The sequence below is a fragment of the Sporobolomyces salmoneus genome, assembly GCF_050403485.1.
Source record: "Sporobolomyces salmoneus JCM6883 DNA, S_salmoneus_JCM6883_v1_ctg16, whole genome shotgun sequence".
Classification (NCBI taxonomy): Eukaryota; Fungi; Basidiomycota; class Microbotryomycetes; order Sporidiobolales; family Sporidiobolaceae; genus Sporobolomyces; species Sporobolomyces salmoneus.
In genome coordinates, this window is record NW_027481147.1 from 197,865 (window position 1) to 220,504 (window position 22,640).

The following is a 22,640-nucleotide window of genomic DNA, read 5'->3' on the forward strand; positions in this document are numbered from 1 at the left end:
TCAAGGCCAACTGTGCCGCTCGTCTGCGAGACGCAAAAAAGCAAAATTGAAGTTCTTCTCCCTCGCTCCGATATCGCCCCTCGCTCGCCTTTCTGATTCGTTTGAGGCAAACAGAAACAAGGTTTTCAGAGAGATTTACGAGAGAAACGCAAAAAGTAACAGAGAAAAGAAAGGAGGAACAAAGGAGAAAAGAAAAAGGGGGAATATGAAGAGGAGAGGAGACGATCAAGTTCCTCTCTCAGGAGTAGGGAGCAAAGGGTAGTTTTCAGAGGGTTCTTCATGCTCGTCTAGTTTCAAGCTAGTGCGCGCAAACGAACAGTGCGTCAGGAGAGTTGAGAGAAGAGAACAGAGGAAAAGGACTCACTTGATCGAATTGAAGAATGAAATCTCGTCTCACTCGCTCCCACAGCACAGGATCGAAGAAGCTGGGGAAGGTCATAGAGTTCAGGTCAGTGAATGCCTCACCTGAACAGGAACGACCAACTCACATATAAGAACCTCTCTCGAACGTCGCAGTTTTCTGTACCGGTTCCGTTCCCGCTTCTTTCGTCAACCACAACTTCAACTCTTTATGATACCGCCAATTGTGTTTGTACAATTCGTGCGCCGCCATTTCTTGCATCGCGTCTCGAGGTTGAGAGTAGAAGATGAAGAATAGAGTTTCGTCGCTGAAGTTACCGATCTTGGTATTCGCTGGTGGAGGTTGAACGTTGTAACATGATGGTAGAGTGTATTCGGGTTCGATGTTGAGTACTTGAGCAGTTTTCGAATCCGACCAGGGAGTGATGAAATTCGAGTAGAGGTTACTGCAAGACGAGAGAGATCAGTCTTTTCTGCTCGTTCTGAAGAGTAAAGAGTTGGACTCACTCTGGTGCACCTAAATCCAAGCCCAAATTCGTCAAATCGTTCCCCAGTGCCAACATTCCTTGATCCGTATTCGCCGTTTTGATTATATGCAGTAATCCAATCAATCCGAACCTATCCGCTGGACTGAACAAGACTTGTTGAGCCGGTGTTTGAGGTATTTGTTGTTGTTGCGTCGGAACTTGTTGAGAAGCGATCGAAGAAGAAGAAGGAGTTGAACTATTCGTCGGTAGAACTCCCGTTCGAGGTTGTTGTTGCTGTTGAGCGGCTTGAGCCAAGATCGCGGCGGCTACTGCACTCGTGTTGTTTCCTCCTCCTGCATTTCCGATCGAAGGAGATCGCAGTTGATCCCCTGTTGTTGAAGCGGCTGGTGGAGGAAGAGGAGAAGAAGCGACAGAACCGGAAGCGGGAGCTCCGTTTGAAAGGAGGGAAGAAGGGAAAGACGAAGGTGCCGGTGAAGGGCTTGCTGCCCAAGGTTGTTGGGAGTTCTAAGCGCGAGCGACACCGAGTCAGTGATCGAAAATCTGAGGGAACGGGCGAAGAGATAGCGCACCTTGTCGGAAGCAGATTGAGAAGCGGTTGAAGATCCACCAGACTGCCGTTGTTGAGATCCAGCAGTACCATTCATCGCTCCCAACAGACTCGCTCTGTGTTGCTGTTGAGCCGCGAGAGCTGCAAGAGCACTCGCTTGTTCTTGACCTTGTCCCGCCGTTGCTGCCGCCGCTCCTGTTCTCCCCGTCAAACTGATTCCATTCACTCCTGATGATAAACCCGTAACATCTCCTCCAGCTCCTGAACCCGTTGCTGACGATTGATTTTGACTTTGTTGAGAGGGATATCCACCGAGAGCCGGGAAATCGTCCTGCGAGAATTCACGACTTTGTCCACCGCCGAGAAGGGAAGATGCCGACATGCCAGGCGGTAATGGACTGTTCGCAGAGGAGGCGTAGCTGTTAAAGAGAGAGTTGGAAAGGGAAGATGAACCTTGAGGAGCTGCTGAGGGTGATAGAGCCGGGAAGTCTTCTGATGAGCCTATCACGGACATAGAGTATGAGTAAGCTACCGCTCAGTACGCTCAGAGACCCAAGAGGAGTGGAGAGTTTGGTGGAAGAGTGGAGAAACGCTAATCCAGCGCGCGAGACTGGAACTTTCGCTCGGAGGGATGCAAAGAGTCTAAGGAGGTGGACTTACCAGTAGAAGGGTTCAGCGCAGATTGTAGAGAGGGAGAGTTGAACATTGAATTCGACGGGAGTCGAGATGAAGCTGGTGAAGGACTCAAAGTCGTTGCGCCTCCGAACCGAGATCCAGGTGGTGGTCCGTTACCTAGACTGTACTGTCGACTCATTGATTGACTGGCTAACAAGCGATGAGAGGTGGCGGAGAGCGAACCGAAACTCGTTCAGTTTGGCGAGTTCGTTCTTTCGCTCTCTCCTATCATTCGTTTCGCTTGTTCCCAGCTATTCCTTGCTTCCGAGCGAGACTTTCGACCCCGACCTCTGCTCCGCACGCTTCGCTAGTCCCGCCGGCTTTGAAGGCTGTTCCTTTCGAGTTCCCCCAAACGCTCGCTTGAAGCTTCTCGTCGCCTTTCAGGACAAGACCTTATAGTATGGCGATAAAGGTGAGCTCTACTGTATCTGTACCCTCGCTCAGCGTGCGAGAGTAACGATTTGAACCTCGTTCTGCGCTGACAATTGCTCGTTTCCGTTAGATTCTATCGTTCCTCACTCGTTGCGGCCTCTATAGAGACCTCAATCGGCTACACAAGATCAGCGCGTCGATCTTACGGGGTTCTGAAGTTCGACGCGACCTCGAAACCCTACGACGATCATGAAAGCTTCAGTTCACCGGTTCAATCGCTTCTTTCCTTTAAGGCTTGACGCTAGCAGTCGCACACGCAACTTGACTCTACCACAGGAACCACATATTCGTACGAGCGATCCCCTTTCGCGTTGTTAGTCCGCTCTTCGGTATGTTTCGCTTTTCTCCCTTAGCCTAAGCCTGAGTTTGGGTCAGATGCGAGCATCTCGCGGGCTTTCCATCGCCATCGCTGATTAGGTTTGACTCATGTCTAGGTTTTCTCGCGCCATGGGTCTGTCGTATCTAGTCTTCCAGGACGCAAACTCCGGTGTCGTCTGAGTCTCTCCTGTCTGACGCCTGCAGATTCAAGAATGGAACTATTGAAACCCACTCGGAGACTCTCCGCGGAAACGAAGATAAGACAGGAGATCCGTGCAGGCGTCGTTTCATTCGTTCGGAACTCGTTCGGGGACGTTCGGCTCTGTGTTTCCTCCTCTTCCGCTGACTCCTCGTCCTTCGCCATCGCAACATGTCACAAGGTCACGCTGCTTCATCGCGTCGACCGCCTGCCGCCGTCTTGCAGTCCACCCAACCTCCGAAGTTCTTCCTCAAAGATCTCGTTCTCGGTGCAGCAGGCTCGAGCGACTCGATCTACGACAAACTATTCGATGGACGTACGGATGTCGTTCCAGTCTTTACTGGTTGGCTGGCGTGTATAGTGGCTGCGGGAGAGGAGAACAGGAGTGATTTCACGAGAAAGGTCTTGGAGAGGTGTCGACCTCAAACCGTCTTTGTGAGCAAGCTTTTGTCAACTCCCGATATGCATGAAGTACTAGACTAATGACTTGACCAGCTCGGAGAATGCATCCTCTTGCGAAGGAAACGGGAATCGAAGGTCGAAGATTCGGTACCGAGAAAAGAGGTCTACGACATTTTGCACACGAATTTCCCGGTGAGGTCACAACGCCTCTCCACGGGCAGTATCTTGATCAATATCTGACTCAGTATTGGGAAACAGGATGCCACCGTCGCAATCAACTTGTCGGAAAACCCCGATCGATTGGAAGAAGTCCTGTTGCGCAAGCCCTACATGCTCGATGTCAAACTCTCCGGGGAAGATTTCGAAGCTTGTTACGTTCGCTACCACTCGACGCAAATCAACGGAACTGAGCGCGAATTCAGGCTCCTTTCCGGTCCATTCTTCATCCTTACTCGACTCTTCTCCCTGGCTCGAGAGAAGGAACGTCGTTTCGATATGTGGGAACAACTTTTGATCTACCTCATGACGGTTCACAGTTTGGATCGAGGAAAACTCCAAGACGACTTTCACTTACCCGGTCACGAAACGGGGCACAAGAAATGGATCGAGCTCGTTGTTCAAAATCGCGAGTCTTCGAAAGTTGGTTTACCGGCTCACTACTCGCTTGAAAATTGGTTGGTGAAGTCTTGGAGCGCGGAGGATCGCGAAGGAAAGACGACGGAGCAAATCTTCCGAGAAATCGCGACGACTTGGGCGGGAAGAGATGTCGGGTTGTCAAAGAACGAGATTTACGGTCTGTTTGTTCGATTGAGGAGTGATTTGATCAAGGAATTCAAGTTCCTCGTTCGAGAAATCAAGGTAAGGCTTCCTCAGGCTTTCGTTTCGAGTTCTCTTCCTTTCGCTGATTCTCAGTCAATCTTCTCGTGCGAACCTCTCTCCCTGATTACAGCGCAACCTCGGGAAACCAAACTCGCTAGACAAGGATCCGGGACAACGAGCTCGAATGTCCCCCGTCGCCAAATGTTTCCTCCCTCAAGATCGTCGTCAATGTTCGCCCTCTTCTTTCTGAGTCTCTTGATTGTGCCTATCCCTTTCACTTGTCTTTCATTCGTCGCCTCTCGTTGCTAAGCTCGTTTGTTCTGATTGAGTTCCCACCCGTACCGTTGGTCTCTCGGTTCTCTTCGCCTCGTTCGTTACGCGAACCCTACTCTCTCGGCACTGGCGCCAAGTACGAAGTCCGTGCGCACCCCGTTCGCCGACCAGTCTGTGCGCAAATTTGGATCCCCTCGTCAGTTCTCTCTCTCCTTCCTTCACCTCACTCAATCTCGCCACATGTCTAATCGTTTCTACGCTCCATACTCACAGCGTTCTCCTGCCGTCCTCACGCCGATACCTCGAAAGGTCTTCCTTAGGGAACTCGTTCTCGGTGCAGCAGGCTCGAGCGACTCGATCTACGACAAACTATTCGATGGACGTACGGATGTCGTTCCTGTCTTGACGGGTTGGACGGCTTGTATGATGGCTGCTGGGGAAGAGAACAGGAGTGATCTCACACGAAAAGTATTGGCAAATTATCGTCCTCAAACCGTGTTTGTGAGTAAAGCTTTCCTCGTTTCTCTGTACAAGAGCATGACTAGACTGATGAAATGGGACAGACTGCGGAATGCGTGCTCTTGAGGAGTAAACAGACTTCGGAGGAAGAGGATTCGAAAGCGAAAGAGGAGATACACGAGATTATCAGAAAGAAGTTCCCGGTGAGCATCTCTCTCCCTAACTATGTTTCGCGGATGGTGACTCACTCGCATCGGCGGAAACAGAGTCGTCTACGTGGTATCACAGTGAACTTGCCAGGAGGCCCGGGTCCGATCCTTGTCAACAAGCCTTACACTCTCGACGTCGACCTCTCGAAGCAAGATCTCGAAGCTTGTTTCGTTCGCTACTCGCCCGAGGGAACCAAGCTCGAATTCAAACTACTTTCGGGACCGCTATTCATCATGACTCGACTCAAGTTGGGGATCAAGGTTACAGAACGTCGTTCCGACATGTGGCAACAGCTATTGCTCTACTTGCTCACGGTTCACAACTTGAACGGAGGAACGGCACTCAAGGAAGGGTTTCACTTGCTTGGTCACGATCGGGGCCACGAGAAATGGGTCGAGCTCGCCGTCAAGAACTCCGAATCTTCAGTCATCGGGTTGGAGGCACATAAAGAGGTTCTCGGATGGTTAAGACACCCTTTGGGCTATAGAGCTAAGGTCGTCAAGAAGAAAATGAGACATGCGCCCGTCGAAGATTTCGAACGAGAAACGACGGGACAAACTTTCCGAAATATCGCACAAGCTTGGTCGGAAAGGAATGTGGGAGTAGGACAGAAAGTGATCTATGAGAATCTGGTTCAACTAAAGGTGGATCTGATCAGTGAATTCGAGTTTCTCATCCGACAAATCGAGGTAAGTTTTGGCTCTCTACGATTTTGCTCTTCGCCTTCTCGCTGACTCACGCCGAACACTCCGGGATAGATCAAGCTCAACGACCCGAATGCGTCGCCTCGACCAGCATCTAGTTCTTCCCCCTTCGTTGTTAGATCTCGTTCAAGTTCGGTCTGACCTCTTCATCTTCCGATGTTTCTGTGAATGTCCTGTCCCTTCGAACATTTACTTCGGGCGCCAGGCTTGTCTGATGTGACTAGCTCGCGGCGTGGGACTCTGCTGCTTACTCTCGGTTCTCGAGTGCTCTGGTGCTGCTTCCCTTCCCTCCTCATCCCGTCGACTCGCCGAGACTCGTGGGACTCTGTTTAGTTGTGACCCTGACGTCAAGTACAAGGTCTGTGTTAACCCCGGTCGGCTTCCGGAGGGAAAGGTCCCACCGGCGACAGGTCTGTGCGCAATTGTTTGGTTCCTGGTCAGTCTTCTCTCCCTCCCTCTCACCTGTCTTTTTGGCTTGACAGCATGTCGACTAATCTCTCTGCTCCATCTTCACACCGTTCTACCACCGCAGTCAGCCCCACAACCAATCGAAAGGTTTCCCTCAAGGACCTCGTTCTAGCTGCAGCAGGTGCGAGCGTATCGATCTATGACAACCTGTTCGACGACGGACGTGGAGATGCTATTCCAGTCCTGACCGGATGGCTCGCTTGTATGGTGGCCGCTGGAAAGGAGAATGGGAGCGAATTCACGAGGGCAGTTCTGGAAAAGTGTCTTCCTCATGCCGACTTTGTGAGTCTGTAACACTCACAGTGCTCTCCTAGGCTCTGAGCTGACGAAATGAGTCGACAGGGTGCAGAATGCGTGATCTTGAGAAGAACCCAGACCTCGGCGCAACGAGATCAATCGGCGAAAGAAGAGGTCAAAAAATTCATCCAGACTCGTTTCCCGGTCAGTGAGTTCTCTCTCGACTCTATCGTCCTTAGAGACTGACATTCCATCACGAAGAGCAGGAGAACCGATTGATCGTCGAAGTCACGCTGTCTGAAAGATTTCCCTTCCCGGAACCCATCACTTTCGTCAAACCTTTCCTTCTCGACGTCGACCTCTCCCCTCAAGATCTCGAAGCTTGTTACGCTCTTTACTCGACCCGACTGAACGGAATCAGTTATGAATTCAAGCTGCTTTCAGGTCCATTGTTTATTCTCACTCGACTCAAGTTTGGGATTCAAGACACACGACGTCGAAGTGACATGTGGGAAGAGTTGTTAGTCTACTTGACGACGGTTCAGACTTTACCGAAAGGGAGACTCAGGGAAGGGTTCCAACTAGTCGACCATGAAAAGTGGATCGAGCTCGTCGTTGGGAATCCTGGGGCTCGAAGTTTCTATCTACGAAAGCAGAACTACAAAAAAGAGCTTAGGCGTTAGAGACGCGAATCTCGTAGCCCAGCAACTAATGACCTTTCGACGTGTGAACGCACGTGATAAAATACAAGTAAAATCAACTGTATCAAACGCGCGCGTGGACAAGTCAGTTTGCTGATACCATGAGCGAGAGAGAGAGAGAACTAGCTCACCGAGGTGAACCCGAAACAAAGCCGCAAGTGTCCAAACAGGGGACTCTCGTTCGCACGATGTTCTGAAGGTAAAAGGTGGTCGCATCGGTCAGCCAAGAGTGAACGGATTGCTCTTGGAAGACGAAGAGGCATGCTTACAAGAGATCCTCTCGAGATTAACGATGTAGTAAAAGATAGTAAGATGAATGATAACCTAGTTGAAACCTGTCGAGGCGAGTGATACCAAGTCGCGTCAGTCCTCCATGTTCGATAGAAGGGAAGCGAATCGCGTTACTCACCTCGAACCTTCAATCCGGTAACGAACAAACCGACGTCGACATCTTGAACGGACGGTGAGAATTGATCGAGACCAACGAGGACCGGTGAGGAGGTGATGTAAATCGAACCGAATACGCGACGAAGAGAAGAGGGAAGGTGAAGAGGAGAAGAAGTGAAGTCGAGAGAAGGAAGGTGAAAACGACAAGTGAGAAAGGGGAGAGAGAAAGTGAAGTGAAGAGAAGAGAAGAGAAGGAGGAATCTGATCTCGAGTTTTGTTCGCGCTCCTCTGTTGCGTTCCCGTTTGTCTGACTCCCCCTGGATTCGTCTCTACTCGCGACTTGCTCCGACGCGCGTTCTCTTCCGTGTCTTCTTGATTCCCCGCCCGCTTTGCATAAAAAACAACTGTCAAGCTCCGAGTCGCTGTCGCTCTATCTTGTTCTGATTCACCTAGATCTCGTGTACCGTCCATTGCAGTGTCTTTCATGTGCTATTGTCACGTCGCATTCGAACTTGTACGCTGCTCTGGCTCTCCTTGAGCCGAATCAGGGGGTGGCGAAACTTGGCGATCACGTTGGCTTATCTCATCGAAGGCGGGAAACGTCGGAATCCCGAGACTCTTCTGGTCGGTACCGCACTCGAAGTCTTGTATCTGTAGAGAGTCCCTTCCGACGAGAGTAGCTTTGAGCTTCGAGGGAAGGAATTCTCGGATCGAAGTGTCTTGCATCGAATCTTGTGCAGACCGTTTAGAGGGCTTGAACATTGATTGTGCTGGTAGTGGGGATATTGGTCTCGAGCCGTAAAGCTGCGCAGAAACTCGAGTGCGGAACGCCAATTGCAAAGTTCGAGCATCTCTCTCCTTCTTCTCGCTCGAGTTGTCCTGACGCCTCTACGCCCTCTACCGTAATCGCCGACTATCTTCGTCTCCGACAGCCGCCTCTACGACCCCTGAAGAATGCGAGACGGTCGACAATCATTGTCTCCCGCTTCATCTGTTATGCGACACACTCGCCTTCTATCTCATCGTTCGACCCCTACCGCCGCTCTGTATGATAGACAAGATTCGTATAAATGGATTGGGCCATTTGTTCTCGGGGTCTAGGGGTCTAGGTACATGGGATTGATCGTGAGTGTCCCTCCTTTTGAGTTGCTCTCCTCTCTCCTCTCCTTGCGGCTGACAGTTACCTACCACCATCCCATCTCGTACCCTGTCTTCTTGCTGCAGGGACGCCGTCCGCGACAGGTCGAACCGTCGTCGTTCTTGCTCCTCAACACTCTCTCGCTCTCTTTCGACTCGAGGGTCGATCCATCTCCTTAGTTGATCGACCTCTTGAAGAACTACAAACCGAGTCGCCAACTTCGGTTACATTCGATGACCTGAGCCCTCCGTCGGCCGTAGCAGGCCTCGACGACCTTTGTCTTCTTTCATGGATCGTACTGTTAATTTTATCTCGTGTTGTCCCGAACGTCCTCTTTGATGGACTGTGAGATGAATGGAGAACGTATCTGTCTGCTCCCGCCTTGTCACTCGCGATGCTCGGCGGGCCCGATTCTGCAGCACCGATTTTCCAGTGCACGTGCCGGAGAGATATCTCGTTCGAGTCCAAATATCTCTCGCTGAAAATCGCAACTTTATCTTTTTGTGGGATGCCCTACACTCTTTCATATCATCAATGAGGCTCTGTCGCCGTACGAGAGCAGCAGATGCAATCTCAGAGCTGAGTTGATTCCTTTTTTCGCAAGTCGATTCTGGGCGAAAATGTTGTCCCCCCCCTGAGCCACACGAATTTTCGTCGAAAATCTGTGCCATTCAGGGGATGTCGCGAAACTTCCCATCTCTTTCCCCTTTGAAGTTTGTTCTCTCATCTCTTCTCTTCTTCTTTCTCAACCTCATCATCCACTCCGCCGGTTAGTACGGAGGGCAAAATGGCAACTGCCGATTCGCTGTGCAGTATGCCGGACCCGACCGTATAAGAAGTTCGCCGCGGCTCTATCTGCATCCTCTCGGTACAAGTCGACACTCGAACCCCTCTAGAAAGAACCTGAAACCACGAGTGCAACATCTCCGGTTTCAGCCGCCTCGAGAGGCTACAGAAGGAGGGATGACGGGTACCGTTCTTTCGTTTGATGTTCATGGTTTGGTTCGTGAGCTCTCTTCTCTGTTCCATTGACGAGCTCGAGTAGCTGACGGTGTGCTCGATTTATCTGGTAACCCTCCTTTCGAATAGTCGTTGCCAGTGAGGACAAAGATTCCGGCGATACCCTCCTGGGTATCGACGTTGTAGACAGTGTTGACGAGAGCACCGATTTCGATGATTCGATAACCGTGAACCTTCTCCTTCTTCGTCGGAACGATGGGGTCGGCTTGAGGGGAATCGGGACCCGGGGTGAGAACGTGGGCGTCGTAATTCTTGCGACCGACGACGATGGGATGAAGCGACCAGCCGACCTTTGAGTGACGAGCGGTAGCGAACTGATCGCTGTCGATGAGGCACGATACGGTTTGAAATGGGTCTCGAACGAAGTTGCCGGGTTGCGCATCGGATCCATAGAGGACGCGTTCAACTTGCTTCGCTGTAGGATGTACCGTAGAAGAGTCGAACACAGTGTCGAGAGTCGCGGCAAAGTCGAGGAGGGACTCGGCCTCTTGTCTCGCTTCGATGACTCGGATTCGGGAAGAAGGAGGGGTCGTTCGGCGAGAAACATGTAGTCCGGGATAGTTCTGCAGCATGGTGGAACACAGAGGGCGGAGGAATCAGAGAAAGCACGAAACAGAGGAGGGGGAAGGGAGAACTCACGAAGAGATCAAAGTCGGGACACGGGAACCTGACGTGTTTGACCGATATGAACGATGCAGGAGGTTGACCCACACCTGATGAGAAGAGGTCGATTAGCTGGATACAGGAAGAGGAAGAGAGGAAACGTACTCGGCGACTCCAAAGGGGTTTTCTCCTTTTCTGCACCTCCTCCCTTCGCTCCAACTCCACATTCCGCTGCCCCTTCGACCACGTCTGCCCTTTCCGACTTGTTCGACTCTTCTCCGTCGACTTTCCCGCCTTCTCCTTCCTTACAGTCGCCTCCCGCCTCCTTACCCGCCTTTCGCTTCTCCGCACGTTTGATTCGCCCCCTCCCGGTAGCGACATCGTTCCGTTTGGCGAGGTGTTCCGGTCGCGATTCCCCCTCCTCCTTCTTCTTTCCTTTCTCTCGCCAAGCGTCCCGACGAAGTTCTCCCGCGATCGACACATTGAGCCGATTCTCGACTTCGACCCTCTTGAATTCGCTCCTGCACGGCCCTTCCATGATCCAAGTATGGTACGATCCGGGAACGACCACTTCCCTCTCCTCCATCCTCCTCCAGATTTCCGCGACGACGGCAGCTTCAAGCTTCTTGTTGAATTCAGCAGGAGGGAGACGACGGTCGATCGGGCTTTGAAGCATAGATCGCTCGATGGGAACTCGGATAGGACTGACCTCGTCAATGAAGTGCAGCCCGACAGGAGGAGTAAGAGGACGAGTTGATTGGTCGGGAGAAAGGGAGGGGCCTTGTTCGATGTGATGGAGAGCGACAGCGAGCGAGGTGGTGAGAGAGGCAAGTCCAAGCTTGTGGATCTCGGGGTAGAGCTTTTGAACCCCCATGCTGTAGCGGGAGGCGGAATGAAACCGATGGACAAGGAGAAGGAGAGTTTCGGAGTCGGAGTTTGAAAACTCCCGAGTTTTTTTGGCTCAACAGCTGACTTTGGTCGCCCTACCGCGCTGCTCTGACAGCCCATCTCTAGAACAACACATCGCCTGACACTATTCGACCCGCTTCAGCGCCCTCGACGTTCCGATGGACGATTCGACGCGTGTCGACGTTCGGTTTCCTGCGCGCTCTCTCTCTCTCTCTCACTCGATTGCAGTCACACGCAAGTAACACGTTCAACCTGGCAGAGCGCCGATCAAGCTCAATGGACGGAACAGCAATAGAATGGCGTCAGGACTAGAAACTCGTGGCCTCGCCCAATCAACAATGTCGTAAGTTTGTCGAATAATCGTTTTCAGGGCGTTCGAACTGACTCAACACCTTTCTCTTCGGTAGGGACGGTAGCACCAACCGACCCCCTTATCAGAGGAACCGCTCTCGCAAACCATGAGGCCCATCAAGACGTCTTGGGCTGGTTGAAGAAAAGTTTAACTTATCTACCTAGCAAAGTCACGAGGCGAATTAGGGAAGGAACCGCGCAAGATCACGAACGACTCACGACTGGACGAATTTTCCGAAACATTGCACGAGCTTGGTCTGGAAAGGTTGGGGTGAAGGAAAAGACGGTCTACGAGAGGCTGATTCAGCTGAGGCTAGATTTGATCGAAGAATTCGAGTTCCTCATCCGACAAATCGAGGTAAGAGTTTCTTTTTCTCTCTCGCTCTCGTCTCGTTGCGTTTCGCTGACTCTCGGCGATTACCATGGGAGCATATCAAGCTCAAGGGATCCAACTTGTCCACTCAATCACGTCCAGTTGGAGAAGCTTTCGTCGCTGTTGATCGCCGTTCCGTTGAACCTTTGTGATCGTCTCTTGCTCTCCCTCTTTGTCTGCCTTTTTCTTTCGTCCACCGCTCGGGATTCGTGTCTCTTCCCCTCTTGTTCACGTTTCCTACCCCTCAAAGTCGTTCCCGTGAGAGCAAACTTCGATAATCATAAATTTTGCCCGAATTCACTTCGTTTTCCGTCGATGACCAGACTCGATATGGCTCTTGTCGGCGTGATCCGAGAGGAGGTTCGAGAGAAAACGAGTCTACTGCGAGAGGAAGGTGGGCTCATTGTTACAAAAGTCGAAAGAGACAGCGAACGTGGAACGAAACGAGGAACGAGAACAAGCAGATATCGTCGAGAGAAGAGGACGAGGAGTGTACATGTATAGCGAAAGACACAAATGAGATTAGGTAAGACTAGGTTCATCAGCGATCGATCTCTTGATATTCAACAAGATTGTAGTTTTCCATTGATCCAATTTCGTTAACCTATCTCATCTCTTCTCGTCAGTTCTCCTTGCCTCGAGCGAGAGAAGAAGGGAGAATGTGAGGACTGACCGATCGTATTCAGCTACGGCAGCCGTGAAACCTTCAGCGTCTCCAGCGTCGAAAGCGTCGGCGATCGCATTGAGGAATTGACATTCTCTAGTTGAAGCGAATGTCGGATCGGCCGTACAGTAGTTATCGATCGCTCGTTTTGTCGAAACGACATCCTACGTCCACCGATTCACAGTGATGAGTGATCTAACTCTTTCAGGAGAGAAAGCTTCCCACTGAAGAGAGAGAGACGATGGACGTACAGCAGTAGCTAACCAACATAGACCCGATTTGAGGTAATACTCTTTCACTCCATACCTCGTTAACGCACTCCCGAGGGATTGACTCGCAACCCTCTCGAAATGTCCCGTCGCTCTCCCATAATCTCCCAACGTCGCGGCCAGTTCCGCTGCTTCTTTATAACATTGATTCGCCGATCTGTCAATCCAATCTATTATTATCAGTTATCGCCTCGAGAGAGAGACAGACCGGATGGTAGAGCGAGAGAACTGACGCGGAAGCATCTTCCGAAGAGTATAGGTCTCCTGCTGATTCGTAAGCGTCTAGAGCGGCTTTCAAGTCACCTCCTTCAGATTGTAAGATCGTTGCAACTTCCTTCTCCCGATCAGCAGCTTGTCTGAACCGTCCTTTTTCTTTGTACAATTGGATCGTTTTCTGTAAACTCGCTACTGCCACTGTGTCACATCCTCTTTCCGCCATATCAACTCTCGCGTCACACCTCGAGAGCAGAAGTAGGAAGAAAGGACGTACGTTCAGGGTTCGATAACTTATAAGCTTTACTAGCGGTCCAAAAATCGTTCGCCGCATCATCCTTCTCGTTCATCTTCAACGCCATTTCGGCAGCTTTAACGAAACAATCTCCGGCGTCTTTGAACCGTTTATCAATCTTGTAGGCGTTCCCGGCGGATTGGTACAGGTCGTGAGCTTCTTCGAATTTCGAAGAGGACGAAGTGAAGAAGGAGAAGGAAGAGGTCGAAGTCGATTTCTTGTCCGCTCTACGAGGGTGTATACGTTAGCTTTGAGCGCGTTTGGGAGAGAGGAGAGGGAGAGAGGGAGATGATGATGACGAGCCGAAAAGGGGGAGGGGAAGGCTAGAGAGGGAGGCTCACTTTTGGCGTAATTGATCACCTTGGGAAGACATGAATTTATCGGTGACTGCTGTGCTGGTTCTAACGAGTCGTTCGAGAAGGAGAAGAGGAAGAGAGATGAGAGATTCGCTCGAGTTCGCTCGCGTTCGTGTTTTGAACCTCTTCACTCACCTCCTATTCGTTCAGCAAAGATGTAACGACTAACGAGCAGCACTGGGTATAGCTGACTGCTGCCGCGACTCGGTAGCTGGTTCGATCAACCGCACGCACCCCTTCCCCTCTCCGATACCTCATCAACCCCTCACTCTGCTCCTGCTCTGGCTCTTCACTGGCTCGCGTGTAGCTAGCTAGTATGACTCTCTCTCGCTCTGCCGCTCGTCGCTTCCAACTAGACTTCTCCGAACCAACTCCTTCTCCCTCCGGGTCAGTCAACTCGTCCTCCTCAGCAAGTTCCCTTCGATCAATCTTCGACTCGTCTACTCAGAGTTCAACTCTCACGACTCGACCGGCTCTAGCGGAGGAACCAGTCTCAGAGAAACGGGATAAACGAGGTCGGTTGTTTCGAGGGTCAAAAATCGAAGTACTCCCTTCCTTCTCTCTCTCTCTCCTCCCTCCCGGTCTAGCTACTGACCACAGTAGTCAACGATTACAGGACATTTACTCCTCAGACCCTTTCTCCCCTCCTCCCTCCTTCTCTTCCTTCTCCACCTCCTTCTCGATCCCCTCCTACATCTCCTCCCAAATCCTCCATGACCCTTCAAACCTAGACCTAATCGTTTCGATCCCTACCCGCGTCGAATCGGAATGGGTCACGAATGAGAAAGGGGAGGAAATCGAAGTAGAGACGGAAGTCAGGGAAGTAGAAGAGGGAGTTTGGATCGTTGAGAGTTTGAGGAAAATCGTGGTAGGGTTGCAGGAATGGGTTGGGAGGTTACAATTTGAGTGTCCTGGAGACGGAGATGGACAAGGGGAAGAGAGAGAGGGAGCGGGGATGGAGTATTGTAAGGAGATGAGAGCGCAGGATTGGATGTTCGTCCCGTCTCCTCTCCCTCCTCTCTTCCGTCCAGGCGTCTGATCTCTCGGCATTGGCGTAGGTATCTCTGCGTAGCTCACGAAACTCCCCCTTCGAAACCCTGTTCCGCTCTGTCGTACATTTCTCATGTATTGGAAGGTTCTTCCTCGCTCTTGACTTCGACGAAATATTTCCCTTCTCGTGTAACTCTCTCGTCGAATAACCAGGAGGAGGAAGAGAAGATGAAGAAGTTGGTAGGGACTATTAGTAGGAGATTGTACAGATGTTTCGCTCATATGTATTTGTAGGTCTCTTTCTTCCTTTTCTCCCTCGATTGAACGAAGGAGTGTTAATAATGATGAGATGACGTTCATGAGGGGACAGTCATCATTCGAAACTGTTTGAGGAGTTGGAGAACGAGACTTGGCTATTTAGGAGGTTTGTCAAATTGAACGAGAGGTTCGGGATGATCTCGAATCCGAATGATTTGATCGTTCCAGAGTTTGAACTGGTTGACGAGCAGGAGGCGGAGGACGAGGAGGAAGGCGATGGAATACGGTTGGTCGAGTAACCTCTCTGCAGAGACCCTTTGATTTGATCACTACTTTACTTTTTTGCGCTGCGATTCATCTATTCTATATCTAAGCCAATTTCTTCACTTCCTCCTGCCCCTTATCCCTAAACCCTTCGAGAGCCTTCATTGCTCCCCCCTCCCTCAAACTCTTCCTCGCCATCTCGACTCCCTCTTTCTCACTCTTCGCAACTCCACAAACGAGCAACAACGCCGCCGCATTCAACACCACAAAGTTCTCTACGGGATCATCGGGACTGAGTTCTCCACGAAGGAGTTTGAGGAGTAATTCAGAGTTCTCTTGAGGAGTTCCACCGACAACTGAGGAGAGGGGATGGGAGGAGAGACCGAATTGAGAGGGATGAACGGTGAAATATTTGATCTCTTCTTCAGGTTTGCCGACTTCCCAGACCTGTAGAAACGCAAGTAGACAACTCTCAGTCCTCACTCGAGCAAAGCGTAACGAGAAAGTAAAGAGAGAGAGACCCACATGAGTTTCACCCGCGATTGAAATCTCATCCAATCCTTCTTTCCCACACACGACCCAACCTTTCTCAATCCCACTCAGTCTCAACGCTTCTGCAAACACTTTCCCCAAATACTCCGAATGTACTCCAATGATTAACCTCTTTGGTCGAATTGGGTTGATCAAAGGGCCGAGGACGTTGAAGATCGTTGGGAAGGGGAGTTGTTTACGGATTGGAGCAAGATGGACCATTGCCGGGTGGTAGAGTGGGGCGAAGAGGAAGAGGAATGAACAGGTTTGGGAGAGGGAGGAGATTGAGCTGGGAGGGAGAGTCGTGATTGGACATCCGAGGGAAAGGAGAATATCGGCGGAACCGGAGGAGGAAGTGGCGGCTTTGTTACCGTGCTGCCAGTGCTCACAAGCAGCTCAATCCTTGCGCTCGTGGACGAGGGGATAGAGAGAGAGCATGGACTGACTTTGAAGACTCTAACTCCCGCACCAGCCGCAACGATCCCCGCCGTAGTACTCACATTGAAAGTATTATGACCATCCCCTCCCGTACCCACGATATCACACACCGGTCCCAATCCCCCCTCTTCCTCATGTGCGTCTAGTTGAAGGTTCACAGCATGAGATCTCATAATCTTCGCACAACAAGCAATCACATCGGCTTCTCCATCTTTCCCTGTCATTCTCAAAGCGGAGAGGAACGCTCCAATTTGAGAGGGATGCGTCGCGGAGGGACCGTGAGCGAGATGAAGGAAGGAGAGTTCACAGTCGGAGAGAGTGAAAGAAGAAGGGGAAAGGACGAGCTTCTTCAATAATGGGGCGAAGGTTGCGGGTGTGTAGGGAGATTCGGAGGGAGGGACTGGGACAGAAGAGCTTGTTGCCGTTGGAGGTGCACCACCACTAGAGAAAGAGGGAAGGGAAAGAGTCAGAAGAGGAAGGGAGGGAAGTGGGAGGGATGAAACTAACTCGATCATGGAAGTTACGGTTGGGTCGCGGTTTGAAACACCTTCACTTGTGGAATCCATCGTAAAAGGTCGAGAAACTGAGGAGAGGAGAGGAAGGGAGAGGCGAAGGAAGCTTCATCAGAAACTTGCTCTTTCTCCATCACGACCTCTCTCCGGAAAGCAAGCTGCCGGTAGAAAGTTCCTCGAGCTACACACTATCAGCTCAGTTCAGTCGCAGCAGCGCTCCGTCTGTCGAAAACCTCGAATCTCCCCGTCATCCAACTCTCCATCTCTCTCCAACTCTTTCGCCCTCCAACCCCGTTCTAGACCAGTGAAAGGATGTCAGGACCAGCACGAGCTAAACGACTAGCTCGAGAATTGCAAGAATGCAAAAAAGATGTTCGTTCCTTCTTCCCCTTCTCTCTCCCTCTCCACTTCTCTAGCTGAACCAGCTCTTCTCTTAATCTGTAGACTTCAATCGAGATTGAACAAGTGAACGACTCGATCGATCACTTCGTCGGTTCGTTCCCTGGTCCGACAGGTGCGCGAAATTCTACTCTTCCATCCGCTCCGCGCTCTCTCTCGATCCTCGTCGAGAAGAGATATGAGCTGATGGGGGCTGATATCGATACATAGGCACATCCTACGAAGGAGGATGGTTCAAAGTCGATATTCAAGCTCCAGAACGGTATCCTTTCGAACCATTGAAAATGAAATTCATCACAAAAGTGAGCGATCTCCCTGCCTTCATCAGTGCCATGAAATCTCCCTGATGGTGCGATCGGATTTGTTCACGCAGGTGTACCATCCCAGTGCGTGAATGATTCGATTCTGTCACTCATTTTCTCCCTAGCAGGAAAAAGATTTGACTGTTTTGAGGCGTTAACGCACAATAAATAGATGTCTCTTCAGCATCCGGTTACATCTGTCTTGACATCCTCAAAACTTCTTGGTCACCGTTGAGTCCCCTTCTCCCTCCTCCTCGTCCCAGATCCTCTTGTTGTTTATCTTCTTCTCCGCTGACCTGGTCTTGGTTTGATTCGTACAGAGTCTACACCCTCCGTACCTGTCTAGTTTCCCTTCAATCCCTCCTCTCAACCCCAGAACCATCAGATCCTCAAGACGCCCAAGTTGCGAATCATTACCTGAAAGATCGAGAAGGGTTCGAAGAGACTGCAAAATTCTGGACGGAGGTAAGTTCGCCCTCGTCACCAGCTTCTTCTGCTCTCGAGATAGCGGGCTGATGTAGCGGCGTCCCGAGCTTACAGGTTTACGCAGCAAGAGAAAAGAAGGGCGAATCAAAAACTTCGACTGCTTCGATTTCGGTTTCAAGACCTCATTCACCATCTCCATCACCGTCGACAACAACGAATGATCCGTCGTCGAAGAGACCTCGATTGAATCCTCATACTTCTTCAGACGATTCCGTCCAGATCGTCGAATCTCCACGAGATCCACTCGAAAATCTGAAGAAACAATGTCGATTAAGTGGATTAGAATGGACCGATGTTGAAACGTAAGTCGTTCCTCGACTTGATTTGCTTCTACTTCTCCGGGAAGTCGTGCTGATGTAGTCGGAGCCGGCATGCGCAGGTTCACTCAGATGGGATTCGATTCGGAGAGAGTGATTGAAGTGCTAGGGAGGTTGAATTGGAGGAAGGGGAATAGGGAGAGATGTAGCGTGGAAGAGGTCGTCAGTAGATTGATTGAATAGTCAGAGACGAGTAGGACTCGAGGGGAAGGAATGCTCGGGACAGGAGGAGAAAAAGAAATCGATTTTTGAGGAGAAATATCATAGATCATAGTTTCCCCTAAAGTTGTGGCCTTTTTCTGCGAGCGACAAGGACGTTCACTTCATTGGGATCGCACATGGGAGCTTCAGAGATGAGAGCGAGTCTGATGGCGAGACAAGAGAAGACGTTTCGTTGACTGAACTTTTTCTCATTCCTTCACTTCACTCCGACTCTACATTTCGACTCTCACCTCTCGCCTCTACATCACGATCAGTCGCCCTCTCTCCTTGCTTCGGCCAGAGCGCTCAACCTCGACGAATCGAAGCGATGTCATCATCATCTCCAACTTCATCTCCCTCCTCTCCACCCTGTCCCATCGCATTCCTAACACACTTGATCTCTCTCGTCGAGTCCGAACAAGCGGCTGAAGCTATCGAATCTTCTCTCCTGATCCAAAACACCCCTTTATCCATCCTGATCAAATCCGGACTCGCGTTGAACAACCTCTCCCTCTCCTCTACCTCTGGAGGGTTCTCGATCGGCCTAGGAGGCAAAACGTTAGTGGAATTGGGGAAGAGTAGTCATTTAGGTGAAGAGGGGAGACGGTTCCCACCGAATGATTTTCGGGTAGGAGATTTAGTCAAAGTGAGGAATCAAGGGAGTGGAACCACGACGACGAAGAAGAAGGCAGGAGGTGGGAAAGGGAAAGCGAAGGAAGGGAAAGAGGAAGAAGGGATAGAGGCGGTCGTTTATAAGGTTGGGAACGAGAAGATTACGTTTGTGTTGAATCGAAGTCAGAAGGAACAGGAGGAGGAAGAGAAAGATGGGTTTGAATGGAGTGATAGGATCACTATGTGAGTTTCTCTCTCTTGAAGTCTCGGAGCTTGAGACGATGGAGCTGATAAGGGAGGAGAGGGAGATAGTATGAAAGTTTCGAATCCTTCGACTTTTACAAGACAGATTCATTTCCTGCGCAGAGCTATCAGGACAATCGAAGCGACACAGAAGACGTCCTCACCTTCAAATCCAGTCGAAACGGAGAAAGACGACGATTCGAGCTCATCAAGCGAGTCAGAAGAAGTCGACGAGAAGGAGGAGGAACCAAGCGCAACTGTTTCGTGCTCTCCTGAGGACACTGCTCGACTTCGAGGGCTCCTCGAGAAGTGGAGACGCGACGTTCGAGACACCTGGCCAGGTTTCGAATGGTGTTCACTCGACGAGATCCTCCCGTCGCCGGTCATTGACACTATCGTGAAGGACGCGAAGTTGATCAAGGAAGCGTATTCACTCGGTCGACTCTCAACTGAGTGGATGAGAAAGGAGCGCGAATGGATATTGCTAGCAGGGCGTGAGGAGTTACTCGGATTACTGCTTCATTGGCTAAGAACTCAAGATTCCGAATTACCTCTTTCTCCTCCGCCTCCTCCTTCGAGCGCCATTGAACCCTCCTCGGCTGATCCTCCATCATCCGTACCTCCAACCCTATCACCTCTTCTCTCCGTTCTCCTCGGTCTATCACCTCCCACCCGGAACACCTCCGATCCCTCCCTCTCAATCTCCAAGCTCGACTTCTTCGATCCTCTCCTGAACGCCTCTCAGAAAGAAGCCATTTCCTTCTCCCTCGCCGCAAATGAAATCTCGATGATTTGGGGACCTCCCGGTACCGGTAAAACTCAAACTCTCGTCGAAATCATTCGACAACTAGTTCTCGTCCAACAGAAACGAGTCCTCGTTTGTGGTGCTTCGAATTTATCAGTCGATAACATCCTCTTACGACTCTCCCAACCCTCCATCCCCTCGAGTTCGACAGGAGTACCGATTCCGACGATCCCATTAACGAGATTAGGACACCCGGCTCGGATCCTCTCCTCTTTAACTCCTCACACGCTCGATTCCCAATCCCTCTCAAGTGACACTTCCTCCCTCGTAAGAGACATAAAATCCGAGTTGTTAACTCTCGAACAATCCCTCGCTTCAAGGGACAAGAGACTTCGAATCAAGGGAAGTGCGAGGAAGGAGAAATGGGATCAAGTGAGATCGTTGAGGAGGGATATGAAGAAGCGCCTGAATGGGATCACGAGGGAAGTATTGAGTGATAAGAAAGTTGTGTTGGGGACGACTCATGCGGCGGGTGGGAGAGTATTGGATAGAATGGAAGAGTTCGATGTCGTTATTATCGATGAAGGTCAGTTCAAACGGAACGAGATTTCCTTTGATCGTAGCTAGCGAGTACTGATGAGAACATATTGTGTGGCGTACATAGCTGCTCAAGCTACGGAACCGGCTTGTTGGATCCCAATCATGAGAGGTGAAAAACTAATCCTCGTGAGCTCAACCCTTTCTTTCACCGGTTCCCTTCCCTTTCTCTCTCACTTTCTATCATCTACTGATACCGTCTTCCGCGCGCAGGCCGGCGATCATCTCCAACTCCCTCCTACACTCAAATCCGTCTCATCCTCCAGCACTTCCTCTTCGTCCAGCGCAGCGACTCATCTTCCCCCTCACGGACCATCTCCCCTCTCCCTCCCTTCATCACTCGAAACGACTCTCTTCTCGCGACTCCTCACGCTCCACGGTAGTGAATCGATCAGGAGAATGTTGAAAGTTCAGTATAGGTTTAATGACAAGATTAACGAGTTCCCTAATAGGATGTTGTATGATGGAGAACTGATTGCGGATGAGACGGTCAAAGGGAGAAGATTGGGAGATCTACTAGTCGAAGGCGCTGAGGAAGCAGAGGAGGGAAAGGAAGCGGATCTGGAAGATCTGAATGAAGAGATCGTGTTTTTCGATAGTGAGTTACACACTCCGTCACTCTTTCGCGCTGCTTTGAAGGTTAACAGCGACTGATGAGACAATTGAACGACGGGCAGCTGCTGGATTAGCGATGTATGAGAGGAGCGGTGGAGACGATGGAGAGAATGGGACTGCGAAAGGGTATGGAAGTGAATCAAAATCGAACGAGAATGAAGCAGAGTAAGTCGTATCTAACTCTCTCGGCAATCCTGCTCTCGCGCGCACGTCACTGACACTGCTCCTTTCGTTCCGTCGCAAAATTAGTATCGTCGTCAATTATGTTAAATTCCTCGTGCGTCCCCTTCCCGTCTCTCTCTCTTTTCCCCATTCACTGACTCCCGAGTCCACGCGTCGTCTTGAATCTGTTCAGATCGAATCGGGTATCCCTCCCACTTCAATCTCCCTAATTTCCCCCTACTCCTCCCAAGTTTCTCTCCTCTCCTCGCTCCTCCACCCTTTGTATCCTTCCCTCGAGATCGGTTCGATCGATTCCAACCAAGGGAGAGAGAATGATGTCGTTATCATCTCTCTGGTTCGTTCTAACGAATCCGTGAGTTTCCGCTCCCTTTCTATGTGTGAGGAGAAGTGAGAGGAGAGCTAGCTAACGAGTGAGTGCGACATAGGGAGAAATTGGATTCTTGAAAGAGATGAGGAGGTTGAATGTAGCGATGACGAGACCTAGGAGACAATTGGTCGTCGTTGGGGATTCGGAAACTTTGAAGAAACAAGGGAGTACTCGAACGACCACTACGAAGAAGAAGCGAAAGGAGTCTGGTGATGCGGAGAAGGGGAAAAGTAAGACAGAGAAAGACATAGTCGAAGAGAATGCGTCTGCGGAAAAGAATGATCGGCAGGAGGAAGAAGAGGAGGAATCGAGGAGTGAATCGGAAACGGAAGAAGTCAACGGCACTAGCTCGACCCCAACAGAGGGAAAAGAGACGACCCCGATCAAGCCAAAGAGGAAGCAGAAAAAAGTGACGGGAGCGAGGTACTTGAAGGAATGGATCGAATGGTTAGAACAGAACGCTTATGTTCGAGTACCTTGATGAAACGATTTGAACAAAACGGGACTTTGTTGTTCCTCGAAAGTGGGTATGTCTGGATGTAGCTAAGGAGAGGCAAAGAGGGTGTTGCAAGCAAACACGAGAGAAGAGAGAGAAAGACTAGAAGAGACAAGAAAATGAAGAACACAGAGCTGTAAACAGAAGAAAACATAACAACGAATAAGACCTTGCGACGAGGGACGAGGTTTCATGGACAGAGGACAGGCGAAGT

General features: G+C 50.7%; 10 protein-coding genes across 10 annotated transcripts; 6 read left to right on the plus strand and 4 right to left on the minus strand.

Moving 5' to 3' along the window:
• Positions 1–277: 277 nt before the first annotated feature.
• Positions 278–2,209, minus strand: CDC36 (CCR4-NOT core subunit CDC36; the record flags this gene model as incomplete). Its single annotated transcript, XM_076631367.1, has 6 exons — positions 278–298; positions 365–425; positions 489–806; positions 868–1,352; positions 1,418–1,896; positions 2,056–2,209. 6 exons carry the CDS (start codon positions 2,207–2,209, stop codon positions 278–280), a joined length of 1,518 nt encoding a protein of 505 aa, XP_076488671.1.
• A 981-nt stretch (positions 2,210–3,190) lies between these two features.
• JCM6883_007240 (uncharacterized protein) lies at positions 3,191–4,490 on the plus strand (the record flags this gene model as incomplete). The annotated part of the gene is made up of 4 exons (XM_076631368.1): positions 3,191–3,454; positions 3,515–3,613; positions 3,680–4,279; positions 4,371–4,490. 4 exons carry the CDS (start codon positions 3,191–3,193, stop codon positions 4,488–4,490), a joined length of 1,083 nt encoding a protein of 360 aa, XP_076488672.1.
• A 263-nt stretch (positions 4,491–4,753) lies between these two features.
• JCM6883_007241 (uncharacterized protein) lies at positions 4,754–6,027 on the plus strand (the record flags this gene model as incomplete). Its single annotated transcript, XM_076631369.1, has 4 exons — positions 4,754–5,014; positions 5,077–5,175; positions 5,239–5,871; positions 5,941–6,027. The coding sequence occupies 4 exons, from the start codon at positions 4,754–4,756 to the stop codon at positions 6,025–6,027; spliced, it is 1,080 nt and encodes a 359-aa protein (XP_076488673.1).
• A 342-nt stretch (positions 6,028–6,369) lies between these two features.
• Positions 6,370–7,274, plus strand: JCM6883_007242 (uncharacterized protein; the record flags this gene model as incomplete). The annotated part of the gene is made up of 3 exons (XM_076631370.1): positions 6,370–6,636; positions 6,697–6,795; positions 6,858–7,274. The coding sequence occupies 3 exons, from the start codon at positions 6,370–6,372 to the stop codon at positions 7,272–7,274; spliced, it is 783 nt and encodes a 260-aa protein (XP_076488674.1).
• Positions 7,275–9,809: 2,535 nt separating this feature from the next.
• JCM6883_007243 (uncharacterized protein) lies at positions 9,810–11,314 on the minus strand (the record flags this gene model as incomplete). The annotated part of the gene is made up of 3 exons (XM_076631371.1): positions 9,810–10,400; positions 10,477–10,550; positions 10,606–11,314. 3 exons carry the CDS (start codon positions 11,312–11,314, stop codon positions 9,810–9,812), a joined length of 1,374 nt encoding a protein of 457 aa, XP_076488675.1.
• Positions 11,315–12,595: 1,281 nt separating this feature from the next.
• Positions 12,596–13,887, minus strand: SEC17 (alpha-soluble NSF attachment protein SEC17; the record flags this gene model as incomplete). The annotated part of the gene is made up of 6 exons (XM_076631372.1): positions 12,596–12,677; positions 12,747–12,901; positions 12,989–13,163; positions 13,240–13,420; positions 13,497–13,741; positions 13,856–13,887. The coding sequence occupies 6 exons, from the start codon at positions 13,885–13,887 to the stop codon at positions 12,596–12,598; spliced, it is 870 nt and encodes a 289-aa protein (XP_076488676.1).
• A 299-nt stretch (positions 13,888–14,186) lies between these two features.
• JCM6883_007245 (uncharacterized protein) lies at positions 14,187–15,417 on the plus strand (the record flags this gene model as incomplete). The annotated part of the gene is made up of 4 exons (XM_076631373.1): positions 14,187–14,414; positions 14,487–14,863; positions 14,929–15,150; positions 15,231–15,417. 4 exons carry the CDS (start codon positions 14,187–14,189, stop codon positions 15,415–15,417), a joined length of 1,014 nt encoding a protein of 337 aa, XP_076488677.1.
• Positions 15,418–15,487: 70 nt separating this feature from the next.
• TRP4 (anthranilate phosphoribosyltransferase) lies at positions 15,488–16,917 on the minus strand (the record flags this gene model as incomplete). The annotated part of the gene is made up of 4 exons (XM_076631374.1): positions 15,488–15,829; positions 15,908–16,288; positions 16,360–16,792; positions 16,859–16,917. The coding sequence occupies 4 exons, from the start codon at positions 16,915–16,917 to the stop codon at positions 15,488–15,490; spliced, it is 1,215 nt and encodes a 404-aa protein (XP_076488678.1).
• A 258-nt stretch (positions 16,918–17,175) lies between these two features.
• On the plus strand, positions 17,176–18,550 carry JCM6883_007247 (uncharacterized protein; the record flags this gene model as incomplete). The annotated part of the gene is made up of 8 exons (XM_076631375.1): positions 17,176–17,235; positions 17,308–17,377; positions 17,473–17,564; positions 17,636–17,648; positions 17,737–17,794; positions 17,885–18,029; positions 18,105–18,352; positions 18,430–18,550. The coding sequence occupies 8 exons, from the start codon at positions 17,176–17,178 to the stop codon at positions 18,548–18,550; spliced, it is 807 nt and encodes a 268-aa protein (XP_076488679.1).
• A 346-nt stretch (positions 18,551–18,896) lies between these two features.
• JCM6883_007248 (uncharacterized protein) lies at positions 18,897–22,411 on the plus strand (the record flags this gene model as incomplete). The annotated part of the gene is made up of 8 exons (XM_076631376.1): positions 18,897–19,423; positions 19,493–20,754; positions 20,833–20,894; positions 20,979–21,363; positions 21,443–21,545; positions 21,630–21,657; positions 21,736–21,915; positions 21,989–22,411. The coding sequence occupies 8 exons, from the start codon at positions 18,897–18,899 to the stop codon at positions 22,409–22,411; spliced, it is 2,970 nt and encodes a 989-aa protein (XP_076488680.1).
• Positions 22,412–22,640: the final 229 nt, after the last annotated feature.